General features: G+C 35.8%; 1 protein-coding gene across 1 annotated transcript; it reads left to right on the top strand.

The window, feature by feature from the left end:
• Nucleotides 1-4,407: 4,407 nt before the first annotated feature.
• LOC145692169 (methyl farnesoate epoxidase-like) lies at nucleotides 4,408-26,407 on the top strand. The gene is made up of 4 exons (XM_081767468.1): nucleotides 4,408-4,425; nucleotides 5,179-5,287; nucleotides 9,758-10,006; nucleotides 25,905-26,407. Exons 1-4 carry the CDS (start codon nucleotides 4,408-4,410, stop codon nucleotides 26,405-26,407), a joined length of 879 nt encoding a protein of 292 aa, XP_081623594.1.
• Nucleotides 26,408-27,831: the final 1,424 nt, after the last annotated feature.

Below are 27,831 nucleotides of genomic sequence, written 5' to 3'. Positions count from 1 at the left end.
ATGAGAGATTAGTGTTAGTCCTCCTGAAAGAGGACTCCACACCATAGAAACGGGAGAATGTTTCGAAACTGTCTTTGCTGTTAATAACTTTTTCAATCATTTTTATAAGTAAATATGCAAGGTGTTCCGGGGATAAACTAACAAACTTATCATATGACTATGTTCTTTGCAGATGTGCTAATTGAAGACTTACATATATATAATTTTATATTGAAATGCACCTTATATATGTTTAGACTATTAACTTTCACTCACTATTTGACGTCCCAGGATTTGTTCTTAGGAGATGGATGATAAATGAAAGGGAGATGGATGATTAATATATATAGCCTACACTGGCGCAAATCCCGGGAGGATGAGGGGGACATGTCCCCTCCAATTTTGGAACTGGGGGAGACTGTCCACCCAAAAATCTGATTTGAAATGTGTGTTTTTGGGAAAGAATGTAATTATTTGCCACAAAGGAAAGTAAGATGAAATTCATGCCCCCCAGAATAAGCGTCAAATCCGCCCGCCTCCCAATGTTGAAGATAACTCTACTCCCAGATCCTCTACAGGATTGTTTTCAACTTTACAAATATTTTGAGCATCACTTAGAAAAAAAAAGAAAGGAAAACGGTCCTACTGGCCCCCCAATATTGAAGACAGATTTGCGCCGCTGTAGAAGGTTCTACAGACGTTTGTTCAAGTTAGTTGCAAAGCTGGGGCCCCGCAAAATGTTCCCAATCGGGCCCCGCACCACCTAAGGCCGGCCCTGGAAAGAAAATATCGAAAGTGCACAAAAAATGTACAAAATGAAGAAAATCAATAATCAGTTGCAAAAAACTAATTTCCTGTGGGGGAATCTCTGTTTATATGTGCAGTAAGAATCAACGTTTATCCATTGATGCAAAAATGTGATAAAGTTGATTGAGTGTTGTCATGTAAAAAGGCTATTTAATGCACGTCCTTAAAATGATTTTTTTGTTTTTGTTTTTTAGAAACGTAGTCCTGCAAACACTGTTGGCGTAAAATTACTGCAATAGGTGGCTTTTAGGTCAATTAATGATAAGCAATGAAAATTTACACATAATTGATAACCTGAGTTTTTATGCAAAAATTTGCGATAAATATATTACTCATCTACAGCTGGCAAACTAGGGAATTCTCGTGGAAAGTGAAAGGCACTTTACAGCAAAATGCTTGAAGTAGCTGCGCGCTCTTGTAGAGACAAATTTGCGCACTTTACTATGTTTCTTGACAACTTCTTAAAAGTGTTGCTGGTGATTAGCTGAATTTATGTTTTCAATGTTTGTCTTCAGTTCCTCAATGGACCTGGGATTATTCTTGTACACCACATTTTTTAGGTAACGCGCAAAGAAAAAGTCAGGTGATGTTAAGCTCGGAGAACTGGAGGGCCTCAAATGTTTGGTAATGATGTGGTCACATAACTGTCAAGAGCACCCAAATTTACTTTTACGCGAAAAAGTCAGATATTCGAGTATCAAATTCTAATAGAGCTAAAACGTTGCGTAGCCGCATGCTAATCAAGTAACAAAAAGAATCGCACTTCCGACCTACAGTTCGGCAAACGGCATAAAATTTGAGAATAATAAGAAGTACCAACGTTTAACTTTAGTCAAGAAATATACAGATTAGTTTTTTTCATTTCTGCAGAGTTTACGTACTTTATTTCACTTGCATGAGACCATAATTGTTAATAATTCGTTAATGAGAGAGATTTTATAATGATTATTTTCGTAATGATTTTACAGCTCTTCGCCCATTTCACATTTTTTTTTTTTTTTTTTTTTTTTTATGAAATGGGCCAGAACTCACCACGAGAATTCGAGTTCCACCCACAACCTACCCAACCATCCTACAAATTAGGATGTGCTAAATTATGTTGCTTTAGTCAAGGACGTTGTCTTAAACTAAGATTCTTTTTATCAGATGTTAGCATTGTGAGTCTTGAGAGCCAAGTTGCTCTAATGTAGCCATCTCTGTTTTCTTGTCCGCACGCTTTTCCTGCAGTATTTGACAAGTTTGACAATACTTTCAACTTCCGCAGTTTGGTATGTAAAATTTAAGAAGTCAAACTCATGACAAGATTTGTCACACGTAAGTGATAAGTTGTCAAGCTTTCAAACACTGGAAGGGAAGACAGCTTACATTTTCTGTAATCTATCAGCTCACTATAGTCCGTCACATGAAAATTTATAGAAGATGTAGATGCGAATTATTAACAAACATGACCTCACACAACTAAACTGAGTACTTAGATGCTATAGAAATTAAAACAAAAAAAAAAGTAATCTCTATATTTCTTGTGTAAAGGTAAATTTTGGTGTTATATGCATACGTGTATATATAGTCCGTTTGCGCAAACTGAAGATTCAAAGAGTGGTCTTGTTATTTTCCCATTAATTACTACGCGAATACCCAACATTTGAACTTCATTAGATTTTGAGACTCGAAAATCTGTTTTTCTTTCACGTAAAGATTTTTTTGTTATGTCTTCAAACTTTAGGCCGTTTGCGCTATCTGAAGATCCAAAGTGTGAGTTTTTTCGTTATTTTTCCATTGATTAGCACGCATTTACGCAACTTACGCAAGTTTTGAGATCTATCAGAATTCGATACTCGAAAATCTGTTTTTATTTTTAGCTCCATTCTAATGCACATGTAGTTATTAAAATTGTTGTTAACCGCACAGAAACTTGTATTATTCAAATTTCACTATTTTAGATTATTACAAGGTTAAATCCACATGTTAAATAAAAAAACTTAAATGTTACATTTATTATTCAGTGTTGCCACCTAAGGACGGTACGGTATCCAAAGCTCTGTGGCCCGTAGGACAGTAAAAATGCAAGTGAAACACACGGAGCAATGCATATCCAACGTAATTTAGTGTCTGACACTGTCGTCATATGGCAACCTTTAAATGAATAAGAACAAAGTTACAGGGGCTGTTTTTTTCAAAGTGCCTTATTTCAAAAATCTTCTTTAGCTAGCACATCTAATGAGATCTTTTTCTCAACCTGGGGGTTGCGAGAGGCTTTCATAGGGGTTGCGAAGATAAGCGGAAGTAATAAATAGAATTAGAATCTAATACTGCAAAATAAAATATTTTTAAATATTATTTTCAATTTCTTTCTGATAGGCATATTTCTACTTTTGTACATGATGTTAAGAACAACAAAAAAGTAGATCTACTAAACAGTTTCAATACATGCAGAGCTTTTTAAAAATCAATTTAAATGAAAGAGATACGATATTAAGGTAATTAGAACTGTATATTGCAATATCAGGAAACTACAAATGCAACAAAACCTAAATATTGAAGCACAATGAACATTGAAAACACTTATTCGCGATACATGTATTATGTTTGTTGATTATCAACAACGGACAAATTATATTTTCGGCAATAAAATGGATTGTTGTTGTTTAGGATCCTTTGTTGTCCTTTGCAAAATTGTACACGTATGTGTGTGAGCAAATAATATTTTTCTCCAGCAAGCTGGCCATAATGAAAGTAGATTTTTGGTGTGGTGTTTCATTTGTTTCCTAAATTGTAAATCTAAACAAGTTGATTTGAACAGTTTTCGGTGATACTGAACACATATACAACAAGGTACGAAATTCACAATAATATGAGGTATCTCAAAGTGGCGTCCTCTAGAAAATTAAAATGCTCAACTACTTTTTTTTTTTTTACAATTCTCCAAGTTTTCGTTAACAAAAATTAGAAATCACTATTTTTTAAATCATATTACCCAAAATTAAGAGTTACTAAATTCTAAAATTTTCAAACGGGCTCCATTTTGAAACATTATGACGAATCGAATTCCATATTATAATATGAATGAACTGATGAAAATTTAGTTTTAATCCATTTTTAAAAGGGAACTTACTGTATCCACTATATACAAAAAATGGATTATCCTACCATAGAAAAAGATGGATATTGTGAGATCTCTACAATAGGTATATTGAAAATCCCATACAAACCTATTACACACTAGAAATTAAAAGCGTGACACAGGCAACAGGATGTGATAAAGTGCGGGTAGTGATAGAAATTAGGTGAAGAACCACTGATATAGATAATAGTTCTAAAGATCACAGTACCATTTGCATCAATTTGATTTCTGATAGTATGCACAGTATTATCATGTCTCTGCAGGCTCGTTGTTTCCTTTTCGGATGGAACTGGGATCCTACATAAAATTAGAAAACAATATCCACTTAAATCATGCAAAACGCTATCTGCTACTTAAAAATAATCGTAATGTAATGATATGATTACACAATGAGTGTTTATATACACAAACTGACGGTTAGAATTTCAGCAACATTACTAACATTCACCTTTCCATCGAAAAAGGGTTAAAACTATACATATTTTCAAGGATCGTAGCTCATGGGCCATGTGATCCAAGTAAGTTTTATCTTGCAGGATACAACCTTTCAAATGTAGATTTTGTCCATTTTTTAACCATTCAACACAACGAGATGCTCATCTCCTAAACTGCTAAGAGATTCTCTTTGGTATTAGACCAAGATAACCTCTTTCTTGCTGCAGTCAGTATATTCTGTCAGAATCGTACCTTCTATTACACAATTAGTCACCCTTCCTCTATTTCAAGTTCCTACAGGGCTAATTCTCTACCAAATTTTAACCTTGCATTTTTTCTCCAAAATAATATACTCTTTCCAAGTTTTTTTCAGAGGTAGGAGTATGTCGGCGCAAGTCGAACTTTTGCTGCCTCGGTTACACCTAAAGAATCCAGTATTAATGTGTTCAATTTTATCATATCTTTAATGTTAAAAACATGCATTTTGAATAAGATCAAATCTCTACTGGGAAAGGACTGCTTGAAACTAGAAGTTCCAACACTACATTGTTTAACTACATTTACATATTACAGAAACAATTTAACTAATATTGAAATAATTCAGATTTGTATTGAATTTCTCTTTAATTTTCTTTCTTTTTCTCACACTTATCAATTTTAAAGTAATTCAGAAATATAACGGTGGAAGAAAAAGTTAGACAGATGTTAGTTTGCTTAAATGTTTCACTAGGTGTGTAGAAATGACACATTCTCGATTTTCAGTGTAGAAACAACACATTATACTAACGATATTTTCTGCACGTGAGCGAATATTAAGTGTTTTGTTTTTGTTTCAGGTCACTGACCAATACACCGTAAGAACAATGTGGTTGTGGTGTATTTCCTTCCTTGTGATTGGTATATATATGTATCTGAAAAACTTCAAAAAGAACAGATTACCTCCAGGTAAGTAATTGCACACTATATTTATACCTAAAACACTCTTTATGTCCTGATATAAGATAAAAAATGGACAAATAAAAATATGCTTATTTTGGTGAAGAATTATTCTAGTATATCCATTTAGTCCCTCACCCAAAGACTTACTCTTAGTTCATGGTTTTAAGAGATGTCAATTAGAATAGAGTATATATCAAATAACAGAGTGGATTGTAATAAAAAGTATAGTGGAGTAAACATGTATTGCTATTCAATAACATGTGAAGTGATTAAGATATCATGAAATCGAACGAATAAACAAAATCATGCATAGATGAGTTGAAATGATTTAGAAAACGAAATAAGTTTAACGTCCCAAGATTACGCCCATTAGACTAAGGAAAACGGATGATCAAGGCAAGTGAATAATGATGGAAAAATGGTAAAATGCGAATGTGGGAGGAAAAATAGTACTCCAAGGAAACTTACAGACACGATATTGTCTACCATGAACTTATCTGGATGTCGAACGACGGACTTCAGAGGTAAGTTTCTATCACAGAGACCCAATTTAGAAAGAAAATAAAGTAAGGAAAAAAGGATAAAATTTTGCAATATTTAGTGTTCTGAAGTTAAGGACAAACAATACAATACTCATATAGAAACGGTAAAGAAAAAATAGCTACGACATGTTATTGGAAAATCCAAAAATAATAAAACAAGAATGTAGAATTCTTGTAAGTAAGAAATTGGAAAGGAGCAAATAGAACTAAAGAAATGAAAATATTATGTTGTATAAAGGATTAAGTATAGTAAAGAAAAAAACAGGTATTTTGATTATGGTAGAAGAACAAAACTGGAAATGAGAAAAGACATTAGAAATGCAAGGGGAACGGAGAAGAGCTAACAAAGTAAGAACGACGATTGAAAAATGTAAAGCGGAATTGCTCCGAAGGATATGAGACAAGAAGCGTAAGGTGAAAGCTAAAATATAGGAAACGGAAATAAGAGAAATCAAAATGGCAATAGAATAATGCAAAATCCATTGACAATCCCCATGGGGAAGTAAAGAAAGTTTTATAATTGTGCGAATTGTCATATAGTTTATAGATCAGTAATGTCCTGCCGGCAGATGTATGACGCAAGAATATATAAAGCACAATGAAGAAAGGGGGATAGAGAATTATATAGAACAATAAGATAAGATAGTGTTAAATAAGAAGTGATATATGTAAGATATAATGGAGTGAACGCTTAGTCCTGTATCCATGCGTAGAATGCCATGCCTGTATAGTCATCGAATACAATATCAACGTGTATCTGCCTATCACTGCCTTTTATTAACGTCAGGTTACCTACTGTCTCTGTCCCTTGTCCGTGTGGTAAGGGGAGTATTAAACATTGAGAGAGGAAGGACATTCAGTAGGACATAGCTGTACTAGACGATGAAAGCAGTGCATTTTAGACTATATTCCAGAATGGAATTTTATTTGTTTCAGATTCACGTGTTGGTTATGTGTATAATCGCTGTTTTGTATCTTAAACATAGTTTGGAGAACGTTATTTCTATTGCACAAATAAATTCACTTTTAAATGTGTGGCTGCTATTTTGTCACAATGTGTACATTTTTATTCCCTTAATGTAAACACTTTGTGTTGAAAATGCACCACATGTTCGCGTTGGCATGGTCAGGGTACGACCGTAGCTCTGGGCTGTTGGTGACGATTAACTGTGGCATGCTATGTGTGACAGTAGTTTCTCTGTGCATGCATAGAACTGAACAATTGTGATAGTGTAAAATAGTATTTCTATGATTTTCAAAGGAGATAATTCTTAGGGCTCCGTTTTGTGATGCGAAAGGTTTAAACCTGCAAGTGGGTTGCGATGAACAGTTTCCCCAGTTTCCAACAGTTGCGATGAAGGCGACCTACAAAACTCACGGCAAAATCATATAGGTAAAAGGGAACAGTAGTAACAAGAAAACCATCAATGATAGTCCCTGCGAATTTTTGAGCAGATTGCCACTGAGATTCATCGTGCCACTACTACCCAAGTCACGGAAGAAGTGATCAAGCATCTCCCATAACAATCATTGAAAATCACAGTCCACAGCAAGTTACATAACATAGTCATACGAGATTAAGCTGCACTGGTGGAACAGCTTGTAAATTACCACAACTATTTAGCACAACTCCAAGCGTGCTGGTAATCTGGAAAATGGGGAAAATGAAATGTGTAATGTGGTCGGATGAGCCATCGTTTAACTTGCTTCTAAACCACAGGTTGCATTTAGGTAAGAGTCCGACGTCCAAAGGGGTGTATTATCTGTAGTGTCTTCGATAACCGTCGAAACATGGTGCTGATTCTATGAAGATTTGCTCCATAACATCCTGGTTTCCAGTGGACCCTATGATGATGCTTACATCCCGTTACAGTCCGTGATTATGCCACTATTTTAAGGAATCACGTGCATTCCATAATTCAGATGGTGTTTACGGAAAATGGATCCATATTCCGTAATGTTAACACGTTCATTTATACAGCTGGAGCTACTACAACACATCAAGGTTTGAAAAATATCGGGAAGAAATTAAACAACTCTCCTAAAGCGCACGTTTCCTGGATTTGGACTAAATAACTAACTCTATGGTCTATAGAACCAGAAAGTATAATTCCGCATTCACAAAACTCCCCGTTTTGTTCTCAGGTAACTTGATTTAGTTTCTACGTTGAATTCCCATGATTTTTTTAAAAATTGTTCTCCCATTTTTGCGTTAGTCTTCCTAATGGTCTTCCAGTTGTTTCCAGTTAAAAGTTTGAAAGCGCTGTTACGTTCTTCCATTCGGATGTATATTCTGCCTACCTGAGCCTCCTAGATTTATTCTAAACGTAATTAAAAATATGTGGGCTGCTTTGTAACCTTCAATCTGGCGTCTATTCCACCTCCAATCTTCTTCACGAATTCGGTGGTGGCCGCGAAAAGTTACAATTATTGACCCATATGACCCCATTTCATATCGATCTGTTATGAGGATGAAAGCTGGTAAAACGTCATATTAATCTCGTAATTTACACTTTTTTATAGCATTTACATGAAATGGATAAGTATTAGTACGTGACGATAAGTTATGTGACGATATATTCTGCTGTAAAAACAAAAACTAAATTAAGAATATATAGACTTAGTTGCCAATAATAATTAAAATCACGATTTTATTGCTTGTGTATAGAATACGTGCTGATGAACAACGTCAAATATAAATAAAAATCTTAATTTTGTTAATTTTATTTATTGCAGTGGATTAGGAAGACGAACTTGATATGAATCATGTGTCATGTCTTAGATTGGTACAAACGAAATGTACATTAGTAATTTTATAGAACTGAAAAATGAACACTACAATATTAGTTAACCAAAATAACCGCTAAACATTTTCCCCATTAGTCAACTAATGATTGAAATCCGTTGCGCAGTAAGTCCGTTATCTGTGAAACGAAGAAATCCTTAAGTGGATGTTGCACTGGCCGGTCATTGGTGAAGGTCTTCCCTTCCAGGAAATGGTCGAGATGCCGAACATGGTGATAGTGAGTGCGAGTGATAATAATATAAGAAGTATTTCATAATTCAATCCACAAAGAGCCTCAATCGTCTTTTGAGCAACTATTAGGTATATACTGTCATTCAACATGAGACTATTACGTCCTTTGACCACTGCATAACGCCTGGAGAATACGTATGCATTACATTTCATGGAATTCATCACTCCAACTATCTATGTTATGCTTTCGCCTCGACAGAGAAAGCCTTGAGATATTACTCACATCATAGATCAAAATAACACAAATAAATACTTTCTGCGGAAGGTGCGCTAATTTTGGCAAATATTGTGAACCTTATCATAATTCTACTATTGTTTTGATCGTTTACGATTATCATACCAGAACTATACACATAGACAATGTGGTAGTTAAGTGCACAATTAGTTTTACATTACAGATTGTATGGATCTTCCGAACGATAGTGATAAAATGTATACATAGTTCGTCTCCGATTGCTGTTGGTTGTTGGGTGCGGGATTCAATTTTTTAATGTTGTGTTAGTGGTACGAAATTTCACAAATCAAAGGTATATGTTGTGCTCATTCAACACTCGTAGACAACCAAATGAGCACAATATCTCGGTTTGAACTCTTAAGAGAAAGTCTTACTCAACTGTACATTCTCCTTGATTCAATTTCACACAACTCTGTTCAACAAATATTGTGTGATTGGCAGATACACCAGAGTATTTTCAAAATTTGTGTAGGGTTTATGACGTCATAACATTACTTCAGTCCATTCATTGGTTATAGTACAAACGGTAATTTCCTACGAGGCGTAAAATTGGATATTCCGTACAAACCAAACTAACACCATATTTCCTTAATGATTTCTCTTTAAATTAACCAAAGATAACATACGTAATTTTCTTTATCTTTTGTCTTTTTTTATTCCAGAACCAATGAGCATTGCTTTGTGTGGTAATGTTTGGTATTTCCTTTATCTTCTGTTTCACTATCGCTCTATAAGAAAGGCAGTTACTTACGCATGTAATAAATATGGACCAGAACTTACATTTAACCAGTTTGGATTAATCCAAGTACTTGTATCTCGGAAACAAGCAATTAATGAAGTACTGACGAACAAGAAGACAGAGGGACGTGAAATGATTCAAGTTATTAAATATGCTTACAAAGATGACGGAGGTAAGTATTGGGCTTAAATAATCTATTTGTTTTAAAAATCGTTTAAAATGGAACAACACAATGACATATTGATCAGCCAGAACACTATGACCACCTACCTAAAAGTCAGTATGACCACCTTCGGCACGGATAACAGCGGCGACGCGTTTTGGCGTGGTAACAATGAGATCTTCTTAGGTAGCTGGAGGAACTTGGCACCATGTATGCACACGCAGGCCACCCAATTCTCGTAAATTCGGGGGGTCGATGGGTTATGACGGCAGGTTCAATAACATCCTAGAGGTGTTCGATTGGGTTCAGATCCGGAGAGTTGAGATGGGCAGAACATCAATTGGAACGCGCCATTGTGATCCTCGAACAACTCTATCATACTCATCGCCTTGTGACGTGGCACATTATCTTGTTGAGAAATGTCCCTGCCGTTGGGAAACATTGTCGTCATGAAGGGGTGTACGTCCTGTGCAAGTAGTGTACGATACGCCTCTGCCGTCATAGTGCCTTGCACGATCTCCACTGGGAGAATGGATGACCACCTGAATGTACCCCAGAGCATAATTAAGCGGCCGCCAGCTTTTCTCCGTCCCGCAGAACAGGTCTTAAGGAGCTGTTCCCATGATAAACAATAGATTCGCGCCCTAGACATGATTAGATAGATATCGGGATTCATCTGACTATGCAACGCTCTGTCAGTGTTTCAAGGTCCACTTGCAATGGTACCGTGCCCATTTCAGTCGTAGTTGCCGATGTTGTGGGCTGCGGAGGCCCATGGTTAGAAGTATTCGGTGCACTGTCTGTTCAGACACACTTGCAGTCTACTCAGCATTAAAGTTTGATGTTAGTTCAACCACTGTTCGTCGAGTGTTCTCTTTACCAGTGTTCTCAGCCTACAATGTCCGACATCTGTAATAAGGGAACCGTCCAAGCCCTCGACGTTTGGACGCCATTTCACCTTGATTTCGCTACTTGTTGAAAACACTCACCACAGTACTTCTCCAACACCCTACAAGTCGTGCAGTTTCCGAAATGTTCGTGCCGAACCTCTGGGCCATTACAACCTGCCATCGGTAAGTCTTCGATACACGCCTTCCCCTTTCTACACGCGGCCGTCACGCTCACTGATACCACATGCACCGTACGTGTGTCTCACTAGCACGCATTCCTCGTGAGGTGACGTTGCTATCGCCTGGACGGGTTTATATCTATAGTAGTTAGGTAGTCATAATGTACTGACTGATCATTGTATATACTTTTACAAACCATAGATATGAAACCGTGTCTATTGAGAGATATAAGCTTTATTCTAAAATACACAATTGCAGATGAAGTTGTGATATGGGACGAATTTAAATGGAAGGCTCGGGGCCAAATTTAAACACCAACGCTACCTTCTGCTTTCTTGTTCCTTAATAAGGTTTATGTTGGAGGGCTGAGTCTTTATTTAAACTTTGTTAGCTAGGCGATGTAGCCCTATATCACCTTTGCGAAGATTACGCTCTCTATCTGGGGTGAATGGAAGGAAGATTGGGGCAGAAAGGAGACTAAAAACGCTCTAGGGGATGTGAGCAGAAGGGTAATATCATTTATTGTAAGTAGCACTTTATTACACTGAGCTTTATTAGATTTTGGACATCTCATCCACTTGGACAATATGATCTTGAGATCATAATCATCAGGGCAAGAGGATCAAGAAATGGTGGTGAGGTGCACCTTGCAACGCAAATACAAAAAAGTTGTTAGAAACATAAGTGCAGGTTATCTTCTTGCACTGGAGCTGCTCTGGACAGAGATGTACAAGAATTAAGCCCTTTTGGTAGATCGCATCAAAGTGCAGCATATGTACGGATAAAGTGAACGGGAAGACCCGGAAGAGTAGGCAGAAGCTACAAAATGATTGGTGTTGTCAGAGGGAAGATTTTTGACATAGAGGGAAAGAGCTGGGGTAGAGGGCAACAGACGAAGTTATAGCCGAGATTGTAGTGGCAAAAATATCCATAGTGTACAGTAATAAGTGATCACTTTGCTGAAATTCGGTGGTAATAAATTCCAGCTGTAACTTTTATATGTTTTTAAGAATGGTAGGAATTGTTATCCAGTCATAACCGCTCAACCTGAAACCGTTTACTAAATAGCTAATCATTGTGTCACTTGCAAAAGAAATCCTCGGGTGGAGGAGCTATTGAAGCTGTGACAGCAAATATTTAATAATAATAATAATAATAATAATAATAATAATAATAATAATAATAATAATAATAATAATAATAATAATAATGATAATAATAATAAAATAGGAATAGAAAATAAATAAATGTAAATAAAGAATAAAGAATGGAAAGCGAATATATCTCCCAAATGATAGACTACATTTCATTTCACTATGATTTGGGATTTATCGTATGTTTTTACGTTTCATTATGGACGGTTGTTGCTATGGTTTGCAAATATAAGTAAAAGTTCCTTCGATAAGGGTCGAAAAAATTAACCATTGGTATGAATGGGTATTCTTCCCTGGACCACTACCCTTTTCCAAAGTGGACTCAAGATGTATTTACTAGTTATCAAGATGTATTATCATTGTCAAAAATGGTAATACCAAAATAATTGAAAATTTGGAATAATTTAGAATTTCGAATCAGTAGATGTATAGCCGAAATCTACTCATGGCTCAGAAAATACGCAAGGGCGCCAACCATGTATCAGCTTTCCGTTTATGCTGATTCTCTATATGTAAGTCATATTTTCAATTTAGTCACACGATGAAGAAGCGTAGTAGTCAGTAAGACTGGCGAAGAAAGAAAACAAATAGCTAATGAACACGGCAACAAAACTGAATCACTTAATAGCTCAACATGATCAACTGTAAAGAAATGTCACACAACGGAATTCTGATTTGATGTTTTATAGGAACAAAACACGGAAACAAATGCTTCCAGGTTCTTGTCAAGGACAGCATTCCCCCATCACATGGAGAATTCAATTCATTTACTAATTCAATTTACACCCATTCATTTGTAACGCTCCACTTTGCTCATCTCCCGGCACAGCAGTCATCCATTCTATCGACCGAAGACGATATTATGACAACTGAACCGTTTAGCCCTTGTAGATATGCTGAGTCGCCACCACGCATAGAAAGATCGTGGAAATTTTCTATTTGTTTCAGATCCAAGTTCGGTGATGAGGCTGTAACGTTAATCGTGAAGGTTTCTCAATCACATTGCACGGTACGAGGTAACAACCGTGACTCAATATGTAATACAGTCATTGAAGAAGGAATTTAACGTGCACTATTATTTAAAACGTATCAATGATAACCTCAGAAACTAAAGAAATAAATACGAAACAAATTTTTTCCCATGTTCTGTTTATAAAGATCTTGAATTCGGAACAATGTACATTAAATTATTTGTAGAAGTTAAAGTGAAATTTTACAATAAATACCAATGCTACATCTATGGAGACTAGCGTAGTGCATGTATTTAAATATTACTCATATTGTCAATTTTGGGACGTAGTCCATATAGTGGCTTTGTTCCATAGGCCTTAATATTGTAGATATCATGTTCATCTGATTCGTAAGTAATTTAATGTTGTGAAAGTAACCGACGATACATTCGTAGGCGTATAATAAATTAACGAAATTAGATTAAAAGCAACGGACACAAGCATCATATAATATATGTTCCAGATTAAACTTCTTCTTTCGCAGCTTTCATTCATGCCCTGTTTCAGCTAACATCATAGGATAACAACAGTTCGGCGAAAAGGCTAATATATTCCACATGGGACATATTTCTTAACTATATTATATTTACTGCACTTTATTTAATCCTTGATACATTTTGTATTCTAATATTATCATCATTTCGTATGATAAATAAAACCTTTTGCCTATGTCGTACATATCCTTGTTTTGTTGCTAACCAAACTAGACATGACCTCATAACCGCATCACAGAGAATTACGTTTTATCTGAATTTGCATAACTTAACTAGATTAAACCTAGTGCCGGGCTATTAAACGTTATTGTTAACGTCTTTTTACTAGAAATATTATGCCATTAAAATATATCGTAGGTATTTTTTTTAATAAATATTACGCCAATTAATATAATTGAGTTGATATCATTTATAATAGTTTCCATATCTACCAAACGATTAATACAGATTTACTGAAATTTAGTTGAAATATTACGGTTTGTCGTGAAATTACATGTTTTCAGTTATCCGGCGGCATATAAGGAGAAGGGCTTAAGCCCCAGAAGAAACTCTTTAGCTAATCATAATTATTATTCTCCTGCCCTCCATAATTAAAATATCTTCAGTGTTTTAACAAATATTTTCTAAATAACTACTATTGAAATTATATTACCAACTTAAGCAGTGGTTTCCTTTTTTTTTACACTTTATATCCAATTATTTTGTTTATAATCAATAATTCAGATAACATCGACTTGTTTATTAGTATCCTGTTCTTTTTTTATTTTTTAAATTAATAATTTTCTTCTTCTTCTTGTTCCGAGAAAGAAAACCATTTCGCCAATCGGCACTTAGTAATTATAAGGTAATTAATATCTTTCAGGGTACAGATATATAATCCGCGTTACCTTATTCAGAGTAAATATTAACAATGTAATTTATAATATTGCTTGGTGCAGGTCTAGAACAGGTTAACATTTTAATAAAACATATAAATTCCAACTTTGTAGAAAACTGAACTTGTACGAAATGTCATCACAAACAATAAATAGAACAGGTTAACATTTTAATAAAACGTATAAGTTCCAACTTTATAGAAAACTGAACTTGTACGAAATGTCATCACAAACAATAAATAACAAACAAGTAAACAAAATATCAAGAGCTGTTATGGCCAGTTGTGGGGCATAACACATTGTAGCACCGTAAGGCCTAGATATAAAATTTACTGTATTTCAATATTATGATCTAAATTCCTATAGCTTATAGTAAACAACAATAATAATAACGCTGGCTTCAAATTGGGATTACTTTATAGTTGTAGACTGTTGTGATATAATTTGGCATATGTTTACATAGGACGTCATATGTCCACAAAAAAGCTTAACAATTTTTTCCAATGTTTTCCCAATTTTCCTTGATTTTTTTAATCTTTTGTATATACATTTTCAGTAGCGTTCTTATTACATATTAACCAGTTTCATTATCTGCAGTTAATTCATCCGTACTTTGAATTATATGATTAATAGTTAAATTACAAGATTACATATTCGTGCAACTAATACATATCCATGCAAATTATAAACATTTAACCTAAGGCAAATAGTAATTGGGGCTATGAGGAGTTCCACCTGCAACTACATATAAAAATACCTAAATACTTTTCACTTTATTATATATATATATATATATATATATATATATATATATATATATATAAACTCTCTAGGGTCCATTCAAGAGCTATGCATATACAATGGAACAATCCTTCCAATATGCCTACTCTTGTAAGCCTTCATGTCTCAACACTCTGGTATGTTATTTAATTTATTATAGGTACCTTAATTCCCAGTTTAGCCAGCTAGCGCTAGTTCCTGGAAGGAATACATATCAGGCCACACGTATATTCAAATTAAACAAGTATTATGATGATGTACATGACGATAAAGCACATTTATGAACATGCGAACATGCGAACATACGAAATTACTAATGAAACAAGAAACAAGGAGCTCCCTATATACACCAACCACCAACATGCACCCACTCACTCACTCAGATATGCATGCAAAATAGGGTGGAGCGTTTTGCACTTTTGTTCGAAATTCGATGACAGCTAGTGTGGAAAAGGTGCCATTAGTGGCACCTTTTCCAATTTTTAATTGTTTGGTTATGCAACATGCACAACACCAATGACAGAAAAGCTACTTGTGGTCGTTTTTATAGTTACCGGATGGCTATAATACAATTATTTTATTAAAAGAAACTTGTAGCAATTGCAGTAAATAATTTTAAAATGTATATGAGTCAAAATACAGCTATATTAGCTCAGTTGCTGGAATTAATGTCCAGATTTTGTTGGAATGCCACGTTGACGATGATTATAGGCATAGCCCTTGGTATAACACGATTTTCTTTGTGCATCTCTTCGCTTATTTTGCTCTGTACGCAAAATAACTCAGAACGCACCACGGGGAGGTGGTTGCACATCTCGTTCCCACCCACTCGTATACATACGTTGACATTTGACTTTAGGTCACGTAGTTTTTCTTGGTCTCGAAGCGGGACATTCTAGTTCTAGACTTTAGTTTGGCTCTAACGTAGATATCTATTGCGTTCTGCCCACACTTTTTCGACGCTGTTTCGGACACCAGCTTCACTGTGTGTTTCATAGCTTGACTATGGCAAGATGATGTTGTTATTAGAGTAGCCGAAGTTCGGATGTTTTCTTCAAGCTGCTGATTCGTTATGTTTTGTGTGATTGGCGGCTCTGTTAGACATTTAGCCACTTAATCATTTCGTAGTAATTTTCAGCTGTAAAGTTTAATTTCGGAACAACGAAGTCAGGTGGACGGCTTTATCTCGGAGTCTTCTGGCTGTGGCACTTTTTTATCCTTCTCCAGCCTAACGTTCGAATATGGGGATTTTCATCTGCTGTCATCGCTAACAGCAGGTTTTCATGTTGAGCGTAATTTCCGTTTGTTTGTAGAACAGAATGAATTATGTGTTGTAGATTTTCTGGCAGAAAACGCGAAAGCTTAACTATGCTGAACAGATGCATGGCGCAAATTTTGCACGAAGGAGATTTGCCGTATTGAAAACCAGATGGGAACGTATACATTAACAAGTTACTGGCAAAGTAGACACAAACTTGAACTAAGTTTATCAGTACTAATGTGATGACGAAGCATCCTTTAGGCCAATGTAAGCCATCGTGAATGTGATAATGGTCTTGATTTTCTGTTTGATAGATCAGTAGTACACATTCCTGTAGCAACAGCCTTACAAATTTCAAAGAGATAATTCTGGACACTGCTTAAAACATCTGTTTTTTACCATTTCCGACAACCATTCAACGGGAATGGGTGTAAAGGAGACGATCGGGGAACGTTCACAATTCTTTAATTTCTTTCCGATGCAGACGGAAAAAGCATTGGGTCCGATCGTCCCACCATCCAATTCGGTTACCAGGTGTCGAAATGGCAACTCGTCGGTAAGAAGAATGCAAAGGAGATGCTGCGGTTTCTTTCCTAGGAATCTTTGTATCTGACTTATCACGCCATTATCCCATCCTGTGTTCGTGGCTTCACCATCGCTGCCGACTGCCTCAAGATTTAGCACGTCGTACTGGTCTTCTCTAAGAGCTCAAATATAGTCGACAATAACTTTGCCAGTGGCTGACTTAGGTGTGCATGACCCAAGTATTCTGAACCGGGCTCCGATAGAACTGTGATATGCTCTTCTGTAACCTTTCGTCTTCGTAGTTTGAAATAAGTTTTTTCTTGCACAAGAGTTGCATAATTTTTTCCGTCGAAGTAGACACATGTAATCTCCCGGCCTATGTGTGCCTTTTCTTTTTGGATCTTCTCACCCAGTTTATCTTCTCCTCTTCGTACCTTAGATCTGTCAACAATAAGATTTTTGTCCTCTGGCGTAATGAGTCTTACGTCCTGAAGTAAGGAAGAAGCGATCAAAGCAACCTGTCTGTCTGAAGCTCCGGTTTTAAACGCTGCTTCCGCTGTATTTTAAAGACGGAAGCGCTTTCGGCTATGTTTCCTTCTTGGTCGCGCCTCGAAGTCTGATCCCGACGTGTTTCCCGATTCAACAGCTTCGCTGGATTCCCCTGATGACGCCAGTATCTTTGACCTGTGCCTATGCCTAATCCCACTAGTTGACTTGCTTCAACACTTCCAGCCTCTTTCTTGCTTGTCTGCCCCTTAAATCTGTTCACTTTACGGGAAAACATCTTTGACAGAGATTTGCTTGTTCGGACGTCATTGTTACCTGGCGTCAATGTGATGTTCTCTGGTCCGAGAGACTCTTGAATTCTCGTTTTGGAATCTCGCGTGTCCTCTCACAGTTGCAATCTTCGGCGGTTTTACATTCGCAAGACGCAATATCAAAAAGAGTCTTTCCGCGTGTGCAACAAAACCTGCACGAATTATTGCTTCTTGTCCTTGTCGACTGAAATGTTTTTCCATGGTGTGACACTTATTATAAAAGTTTTCAGCGTGTCAAAAACTCTCTTTTCTCAAACCACAGAAATGCTTGCTTTAAGTCAAACATGTACAACTCTTTGTCTAACAAGTTTACAAATGTCAGTCACTGGTAATTTAGTTACACTTTCGTCACCACTTAAAACATTTCGAAACCAATGATGATGTCGCACAACGTTAGCGTACGTGGGAAACTGCACTTCATTCATTTCGCTTGGAGTGCCAAATAAGCCTCTTTTCACACTTTCCCGCGTTGGTCTGCTATGAGGCTTTTTCTTCATCTTGCTTTCCATTGCTTCCGAACTTGGAAACCAAAGTATACAAAATGTCTCTAAATCATATCCCGCTAAGAAGACTGTAACTTTAGGTATAATGCACTAACTCTATATCTTAATAGAAACATTAGCGAACTAAAACCGTTCAATATTAAGCGGCAATAAACTGGCCTGTTGGATTGGTTGGCCGAAGTACGCAATATTAATACCACCGCCGAACTTCGAGCGAGAATATTCTGGAAACGTGTAGGTTCTGGAGCCAGTGAGGCAAGTGGGAAGTGCAAAACGCTCCAACCTAATGCACAATCGTTTTTCAGAAATTTAAACTAACCTACTAAATTTTGGCATGCCAACGTGCTAAAAGAATAATTCGGAAACTCTGCTGAAACTAAATCCATCTGTAGAATAGTATTTAATATTTACTTGTTTATTCAATTCTTACTTGAAATATTCATATTATAATTTTTAAATTAACAGATGAACTTGTGAAGGGAAACAGGGAGACATAAAATTCAAAAATTACTAACATTTAGGGGCTACATCATTCTTAATAACGCTAAATTTAATTGCACATGATATTAGGAAGAAAATCTGCGTAATATCCGAATCAATGGCTAGTCTACCCATGGCAGTGTAATGAAAGTTTAGCTACAAGACATACTTTGTTTTGGATTTCACTTTCGAAATTATGCAAGCACTGGATCAGTCAGTACGTATTACTACGGTTCAGTAACACTTATTATACGTAGAATACGATAATTTGGTTATTATTAGCTTAAATATATTAAACGTATTACCCGCAACTGCAAACCCTAGGTACCATGGTTACTTGAATGTCAAAATCTATTGTTGGAATGTACTGCTTAAACAAAGAGTTGTACAAGTATAGAATAAGCACTCCACTTAAATGATTTTGAAACCGTAATTTAAAATTTCTGTTTCAAGCCGGATTCAGAAACTTTATTTCGTAAGCTAAACGGGATGTATTACGCTTGAAAACTTACAACTTGGCATAGATGAAAATAATGCAGCAATCCAGGTAGAGTGGCCATACGACAAGTTTGGATATGAAAGCCCTTATGGATATTAAGAGCTGTAATAGTCTGTATTACTCACATAGCTGTAATAGCAATCCAAAAGTTACACTGACAAAGAAATAACTTTAAAATGTTTAAAGTTATCAAAATGATATTTACACAAAAGTATAGCAAGTAAATATTGTACCCACATACATGTTCAATAACATCATATGTAATGCAGTCTTGCCAACTGAGCACAAAATCAAGTTCTGTTAAATGGCACAGAACACAAATTGTGACATCTAGAAACTTTAATTACTAGTAGAATTATACCTGTGACATCTTGATGTACAGTGCTGCCAACGTTTGAGGATAGGTCTATACGAATTCCGAATTGACCCCCCTAAATCCAACCTGGCATCTAGCTTAATGTAGGATTCCAAATACTACTAAGTTGCAGAACACTCCAATCTTAAATCGAACATGTGCACTAGCAGCGAGCCTGCAGACCACCTGGTGATCCAAGGGCATGGATCATTTCAGCTTACGTGCTGTGTTTTAGTACAATTCTGACATTTTCTTTTGGTAAAAATTGTTCGACACTGTGCTTCGTGCGTTATTTTTGAACTTCAGTGATTATATTCTTGTTTGTTGTCTCATATTTTGGTTTCATCTAGTTCAAATCGTGTACTATATGTACTTTTCTACATCCGAGATCCATATAAGAATTCATATAGGCTATCCTCAAATGTTGGCAACACTTTTCATCACGACTTCACAGGTATAGTTCTACTGATAATTAGATTTTCAAGATGTTGTAATTTATGTTCCGTGCCATTTCACAAAACTTCATTTTGTGCTCAGTGTGAAACACTGCATTTCATACGACGTTATTGAGCATGTCTGTGGATACAATGTTTAATCACAATACTGTTGTGTAAATGTCATTTTGATTTCACTAATCATTTTGAAGTTTCTTCTCCGTCAGTCTATCTTTTGCATTGCTATCTTCACATGATTCTAGATCCTTCTTTCATCTGTATCTCGTGTGTTTCTGGGTGTCGGCCTGTAAAACTTTGGATTTCACACTTTTCGTCACTCCTCAATCGATTGCGCATTGTTTGATTGGGCAATACTACTATCAATATAAGATGTTCCCTTGTCAGTAGTGATGGTAAGTGATCTGATTGGTATGGTGGATTGGTGTGTCAAAGACATTGATATGAAAAAGATTTGGATTTTCCTGGGCTTAGAAGCGCTTGCAAAATGGAACAAAGACTTGCCTGCGCTTTACTGGAGTTGATATAGTGTCACCACTCAATGTACTATCAACGGGTACCTCAGATGCTATGTTAAAGAAGAATCAATTTGTTTGATGCTTGGACTTTACCAGAAAGCAGTGTCAAAGGGGGTTTGAGAAGTGTGCACAATGGGAGGAAGTGTTGCCATGTAAGCTATAAACAGAAGATATAGAACCGGTGAGATAGTGTAGCCTTGTGTACGCCAGATGAATAACATCAAGATGAGATAGTGCACTGTTGACATTAACATAAGAGAGGCGATTGGAAAGAAAATGAAAGATGAAACGGAGGAAAGAATTTGAACTCCGGAAGGGGTGAAGTTTAACCATGATAGCAAAGTGGCACACTTCATCTAAAGCTTTTTCTAGATCGAAATACCCGATACAAGGTGAAGGAAAGCTTTTATTTGTAAGGAGATGTAAGAATCTTATCAGTTTGTCGCTGATATTAAAATGAAGTCGAAACCAGAATGATGCACTGCTAACGAATTATAAAGAGGGATATAATGATGGGTTTTGTTGAGAATGATGTGATCAAGAATTTTACAATATATGGAGGTTAACTGGATTGGTTGGTAAAACACAACATAATCTGGAGGTTTGTTACTCTTTAGAAACATTAGAGTAGAGGAAGTCTTCCAGTCTGGAGGTACATAGCCAGTGCGATGAAAAATTATATATCGGATACAAGCGAAAATAAGACAGTAAGGTGGTTTTTGATGTCGCAGTAAGTTTTCCGATTCTTGTCAGGGGCTGTAGTACTTTTGCAATTGACAACATATGAGACATCAGCGGTGATAAGATCTGTGAGAGCATTATTGCTGGAAGGAATGTGCGTTTTTTTTTTTGGTTGTAGATATATGATAGATATGGTAAGTTTATGAGATCAGTAGGGAGCCTTCGAGGAAAATCTTATGGAAACAAGTTGAGTATAGTCTGCGGATGGTCAGCAAAAGTATTGGCTTTGTCTTGATCTGTATGAATGTTGCAGTCAATAACTAGTAACGGGTAGAGGACGAACTTCCCCGTCTGGATATGAGGGCACCTCTAGCTCTTAGTTGGGTTGAAGTTTCTGCTAAGTTGTTAAAGTTTTTCACCCGTGACTTTATGTGCCTTGACCTAATTGCTGAGTATTCGTTGAGCTTTATACAATACCGAAGATCTTGGGAATTACTAGTACGCTAACGAAAGAATTCTTTGAAGCGATGTATGAGAGGTCAGTATCTATGTGGTAAGCGTGGATACCACCTGGAGAGTGCAGTTGTTGGTATCTGAAGTTCAGAATCATGGCGTACGCGGCAGGAGATGCCGAAGATGCAATTGTAAAGGTCTAATATAGGAAGGTCGAAATTAGCTTAGTCGGTAGTAATCATTGGACAATAATCATCCTATTTCGCTTGATCAAAGCATGGAATACTACCATGTTCTGACAATAATAGAAGAGAATGAGCCTGTGGTTGATTGATGTCAAGCTTGATGGGAAGATGACAGGTCCTCTAGAATTTAGATTCTCAAGATTTGTTGTGATAGATTGACACAAGAAATCGCTACGTCTGCTCTGGTTTCATTGATAAGTCTAGTAGGCTTTTACATATGAAAATATGACCTCCGGTAGTAGTTCTGATAAAGTCAAAGAAATTGTTTCTGATTATCCGAACGGTTGTGAATATTGTTGTAATGACTATGTAATAATTTAAATTTTATAAAATATACTGAAAGAATGAGTGTGAGATTGGAAGTCTAGGGTGGAGATTAGCGGTTCATATATTGAGGTAAAGAGAGTGATAGTACAACAATGAAGTACTCTGTTGTATTAGACAACACAGAATGATATTGTCGATGACTAATCCAAGGAGCTAAGGCAATGGCCACCTAGCGTGCTGCCTTAGTCGCAACGGAGTATCTGGATATTTTAAACGACACAGAAGGAGTAAGGTGCCTTTTTTTGGTTAGGAAGGCTTGGAAAGTTTCTTCTAGAAAAAGCTGTTTAAGAAACGTATATCGATAGATGAGTGATAGAATGTTATGAAATAATAGCAAAATAAATTGATTACTGCGCAGCTGAATTTTGAAATTATACATACTGGCCACAGTGGGTAATTTGAAAGGAACATTTAAAGATAATGCATGCACCGCGGTTGACACTCTGCTTTCCATCTAGTAATATCCTAATTTGACAACTCATACTAAAGTAACACCGGATAAAAGGAAAACAAAGTTCACGCAGAGATCAAATGCACACTGATCCATCCATTTACAACGGGTCCAATGTATGATGTAAAGGGGATGGCTTTAGAATCTGGAAAAAGAAGCAAATAACACAGTGATAAAACTGGAATGGTATGGCGTAGAATAGTCCAGTAAGTTGGAGTCGAAACCCGGAAAGTCATAAGTTGTTATGTTATAAGTTCCTTTCATGCAAAGAAGTCACAACCAAAAGGTCCCCGTAGCTGGGAATTGTGCGTCATTCAAAATGAGCACCATGCACGATATGGCTGCCGTCGCTTGTATTCCAAAATCGTTCTCCCATCTTTTACACGTTATTTTACATCAATGTCAACACTTCTTGGGTATGTTGTATATAAATGTCTGGCGTATGGATTAGTGTAGTTTGGAAGCAGCAGATTATATATTAAAAATGTACATTTTAAAAGATCAACTCAAATATTTTTGTTTTCTGATTGCGTGATAATACTAGAATAAGTACGAAGAATATATCTTGAAAATGTACATTCTGTACCCTTTTCAACGATGTATTATTCGTTGTTCTCCTATAATTAGAAGGCTCACAGGAGGCATACAATATAAGGTCTGCATAAGTCTAAAACCCCTGATGGGCATCAAATACGTTAATAACTATAATTTCCACCATCTATGTTGTTGTGCATTTTATTGTTATGTGTTGTTATGTTCACTATAACAAGGTTTAATTTTGAAGGTATGTGCACTTTCTGTTTACAGGTGTATAACAGTGATGTAAGCTCATAGTTCAAGCAACCGCATCACCCATTTCTCATTTTGGAACTAATTGAAATTTATAACTGTATATTATGCGTTAAATCTTTTGGAAACGAAGAAGTCGAAAAGTCGAAAGAGGCCTTAAGACAATTATCGCAGCAAGTGTTAAGAGAGGCAATGGTTTTGCGAACACTCTCAATCAGCTCATGCCAGTGGCAATTCACAGTGGCTATCAAAAACTCTACACGTCCCAGTTACATAGCATGTTTCCAGAAGCCTGTTCTCCACAAACTGTAAAAGATGACAATAAGCTGCGCTAAATCTATTAGTGTGAGCAAGCTGATATTGAAGAAATATTCAGTTTATAGAAAGAATATCTGTTTGGTAACACCTCTGCACGTGAAAGACGCCATATCCTCATATGCACATGCACGCAGTAACCAATGGAAAGAAGCTGTACAGACCAGACTGGACAACATTATAGATTTGATTGCAGCAAAAGGAAGATATAATCGGCAATGTTTCTAAGAGTTTAGTAAAATGAATTCATACCCACCGCCGAAGTATAGTAATAAAATATTCAGTAAACCTCAATTTCATTATAATTATGTTATTATATACAGTATGTACTCATAATATAGAAAACTAGCAAAGTTTTGTGTCCGGGATAGATAAGAAATGTTGTTGTATAGTACTATATGTGCAAATATTTAACAATGTAGGATAGAAGTTTTAATACTCTATTATTAATCTGAAGACGAGAAGACAAAACGTACTTGGCGTACAGTTGACGGCGGCAGTATTGAATAATACACCATAGGTTGGATCTTTTGGTATCAAATTACAAAGGCACATACCTGTTCCACGTGCATCAAAAAGTTACAAGAAAAACATGTCATCAGAATACTGATGGCAAAAGTTGAGCCATTAATCTGTTGACATCTGCCAAGAATTATATGACTTCTGCAGCCCTTATTTGGCAAGAAGTTTCTGTTTATAAAGGACAACCAATTATAACTGGTTTGAACGCCTATGATACGCAGGATCTATGGACATGTGATATGTATTCTTTCTTTCTATAATATACAGACAGAAAATATAGTTGCTTAATATTTTTTTTAAAAAAAGTCAGTTTCTTTACAAATAATCTGAGATGGCAATATTGTCACATATCCTAGTGGTGCTATCTTACATTAATGCATGGGTCAGGAATTTATGTATGAAATACACAAGTACGGTTCAGATCGAATTGTTATAATGTTAAAAATGGGGAAAAAGTTTGGCGTACAAATATGATCCGCCACATTAAACCTGACCGCCATTTTGAATGTCGCACAAGTTCCAGGTGCAGGCAGTTTTGGGATTTTACTTCTTGCAATTAGAGGAACGTACCTCCCGAATCTCAAAAGTTACTTATTTTGTTAGGGATTTGCTAATTTCTGACCTAATCTAACTGGACTAGAATTAGAAGAGTTGACAGTATACGCGCAACAATGTACCTGTAAGTTCTATGTCTACAAAACATAACGGCACTGTGATATTTTGATTTGCCTGTCACAATTGTATTATATGAATGGCTAGTTACCTATTTGCTTCTTCTCCTTATTTCATACTCTGTATGTTCCTCTCTTTTACTTAAAATCTACTTACAAACACTTACGAAGAATCTACAAAACAAATATAATGCCTGTATAATCGGAATAACTTCATTCAGAAAAGCCTTAAGTTTGCGAGAACTCGTGTTACCAGGGACCAACATGAATAGTACATTCACACCAAGGTTCTCATGTTATGTCAGTGTACAAATCATTCTACACATTCTTTTGTTCATAACTTTAGAATGTGTTAAGCATATTAACTGGAAAATATGCATGGCCTTTGAAAATTGATCATAATATGATTTCTAACCATAAAAATAATTCTTTTAAAATGAAATTAGAGTATCTTAACAAGAAGAGGTGTACTTTAGTTTTGAATAACGGGCACTATAATTCTTATTTTCGAAATAAAACTGAAATTTCAAACATGTACTTGCCTACTCTACTTTTTTATTTGAAAATTGTATCAAACAGCTTTGTTTATCTACGAGTATGTGACAATCTGCAAGCTAACTGCATATATTGTTATTATAATTATGCTTCCTTTATTTCAGGAATTATTTGCACGAATGGATCAACCTGGTTTGAACATAGAAGATTAAGCGTGAAAATGTTGAACAATTTAGGCTTTGGAAAGAATTCTATGGAATCAATTATCATACACGAAGGTGTACGTTTAACAGAAATGTTGCAACACATAAATATGGAATACGGATCCAAGGGAGTTCTAATGGATCACACATTTCACGCATCGGTTATGAATTGTCTGTGGGGCTTCATTGCAGGGCATACTTTTAGTTACGATGACCCATTCCTGCTTGAATTGATACATGCTACTGAGGAAATCGAAGTCGCAGCCGTAAGATCAGGAGGAATTTTAAATGGATGTCCTGCATTACGATTCATTGCTCCAGAGTTTACAGGGTATAATCATCAAATAAGGATGAAACAGTGTTTTGGAAAGTATATCCAGGTATTACACGCTGTAACTTCAACCATTTTAGGAAAATACACAGTGCATGAATTAAAACACAAGGCTAGGTCTGCAAAACACTGATTAACAGGTGAAATCTATTTACTTCGGTTTCTTTGAAGCAGAAACTTGCTTTGTTCATTCAAAGTTTAAATGATCCACTAAATCAATGAATGACTTCTTCCAGTTTCGGACTGTAAGAATGTTAAGACCCTCACCATTTCCTTTCGGGTTAAGGAAACACGAACAAAATAACGACCCAACTTTGATGCTTTCAGTTTGTTTAGCAGTCTTCTTATTCACACTTAATTAAATCAAATTCACATAAATAAAATAAGTTTCATTAAATTTATTCCAACGAATATTTTAGACGACTTCGTAAACTAATCTGAGTACCACCACATTCACATAAGAGTTCCTAAGGATACAGTTTATCTAAAAGTACGCTATTACTTATGCTTTCAAAATACTTTAATTGACACAATAGCCTCTAAATTTAATAATATACTCTTAGAAGCAGAATGACCATATTACAACTAAAATATACCTGGAGGTCTGTTCTCTGAAATTTCCTTCTAACAGAAAGTAGTTCTTTTAGTAATTCAAAGAATACTGTGTGACATCTAATTTTAATCATGTTTCTTTACTGAAATTTCGATTCCGACAAAGAACTTAGGAGTGTCCTCATAAATGTTCCTAGTTAAGAGACAAACCACCAGAAATATTTTTTTCCCTGTAAGTTTCGGTAGATCGAGAAACGTGATATGTACACTAGGATGTATCAAACCCCCCACAATTTTGAAAAATTAACCGGTGATTCTTGTCCCTAGATACGTTTTGTTCTATTTCGTGAGTTAATAATTCGTGCAAAATTTTAGTAAGATTTACGAACGTTTAGGGGTCCACTAGCAGCTCAAACATGTAATAGAAATGTCAAAAAGTATCGAAATAACTGAAATGCGAGTTTGATAAATAAAATATTTTTTGCAAAGATTACACAAATTCTCTCATTGCCAAGAATATATTAAAATAAAGTAGTTAAAATATAATATATATAGTACAAGTGTCAAAGACTCAAAGTGTGTTCAAAAAAATTGAAATGCAAATTTGACAAGTAAAATTTATTTATTGAAAGGATGACACATATTTACTCATTTTAACAATATATTTTAAAAATTATATCTCATTTACCGTATTGTAACCTAAACTCTCACAAAGATATTCCATAAGTAACAAGTGAATCCAGTCTTTTCGTGGTCGTTTGCGTAAATTTGCGCTTTCTTTCTTATTCTGTTCAACGACTCGCAGAATGTTTTGGAAATGTTCCTCTTGTTTTGCTGAAGAAAAAAATCCGCAGTCAGCTTGATTTTACGTTATGCAGAGTCATTGATAACATTCACGGCATTGATATTGAGAAGTGAGTTTCGAAATAAAGAATTTTCTGGCCAACCTGAAACTTCGTCGCCGAGGAAGTTATCTTCGAGTTTCAGGGTGTGAAATGTAAACAA

Source organism: Thermobia domestica, chromosome 8, assembly GCF_964235325.1.
Source record: "Thermobia domestica chromosome 8, izTheDome1.hap1.1, whole genome shotgun sequence".
Taxonomy (NCBI): Eukaryota; Metazoa; Arthropoda; class Insecta; order Zygentoma; family Lepismatidae; genus Thermobia; species Thermobia domestica.
This window is presented reverse-complemented; position numbering and strand designations above follow the sequence as displayed.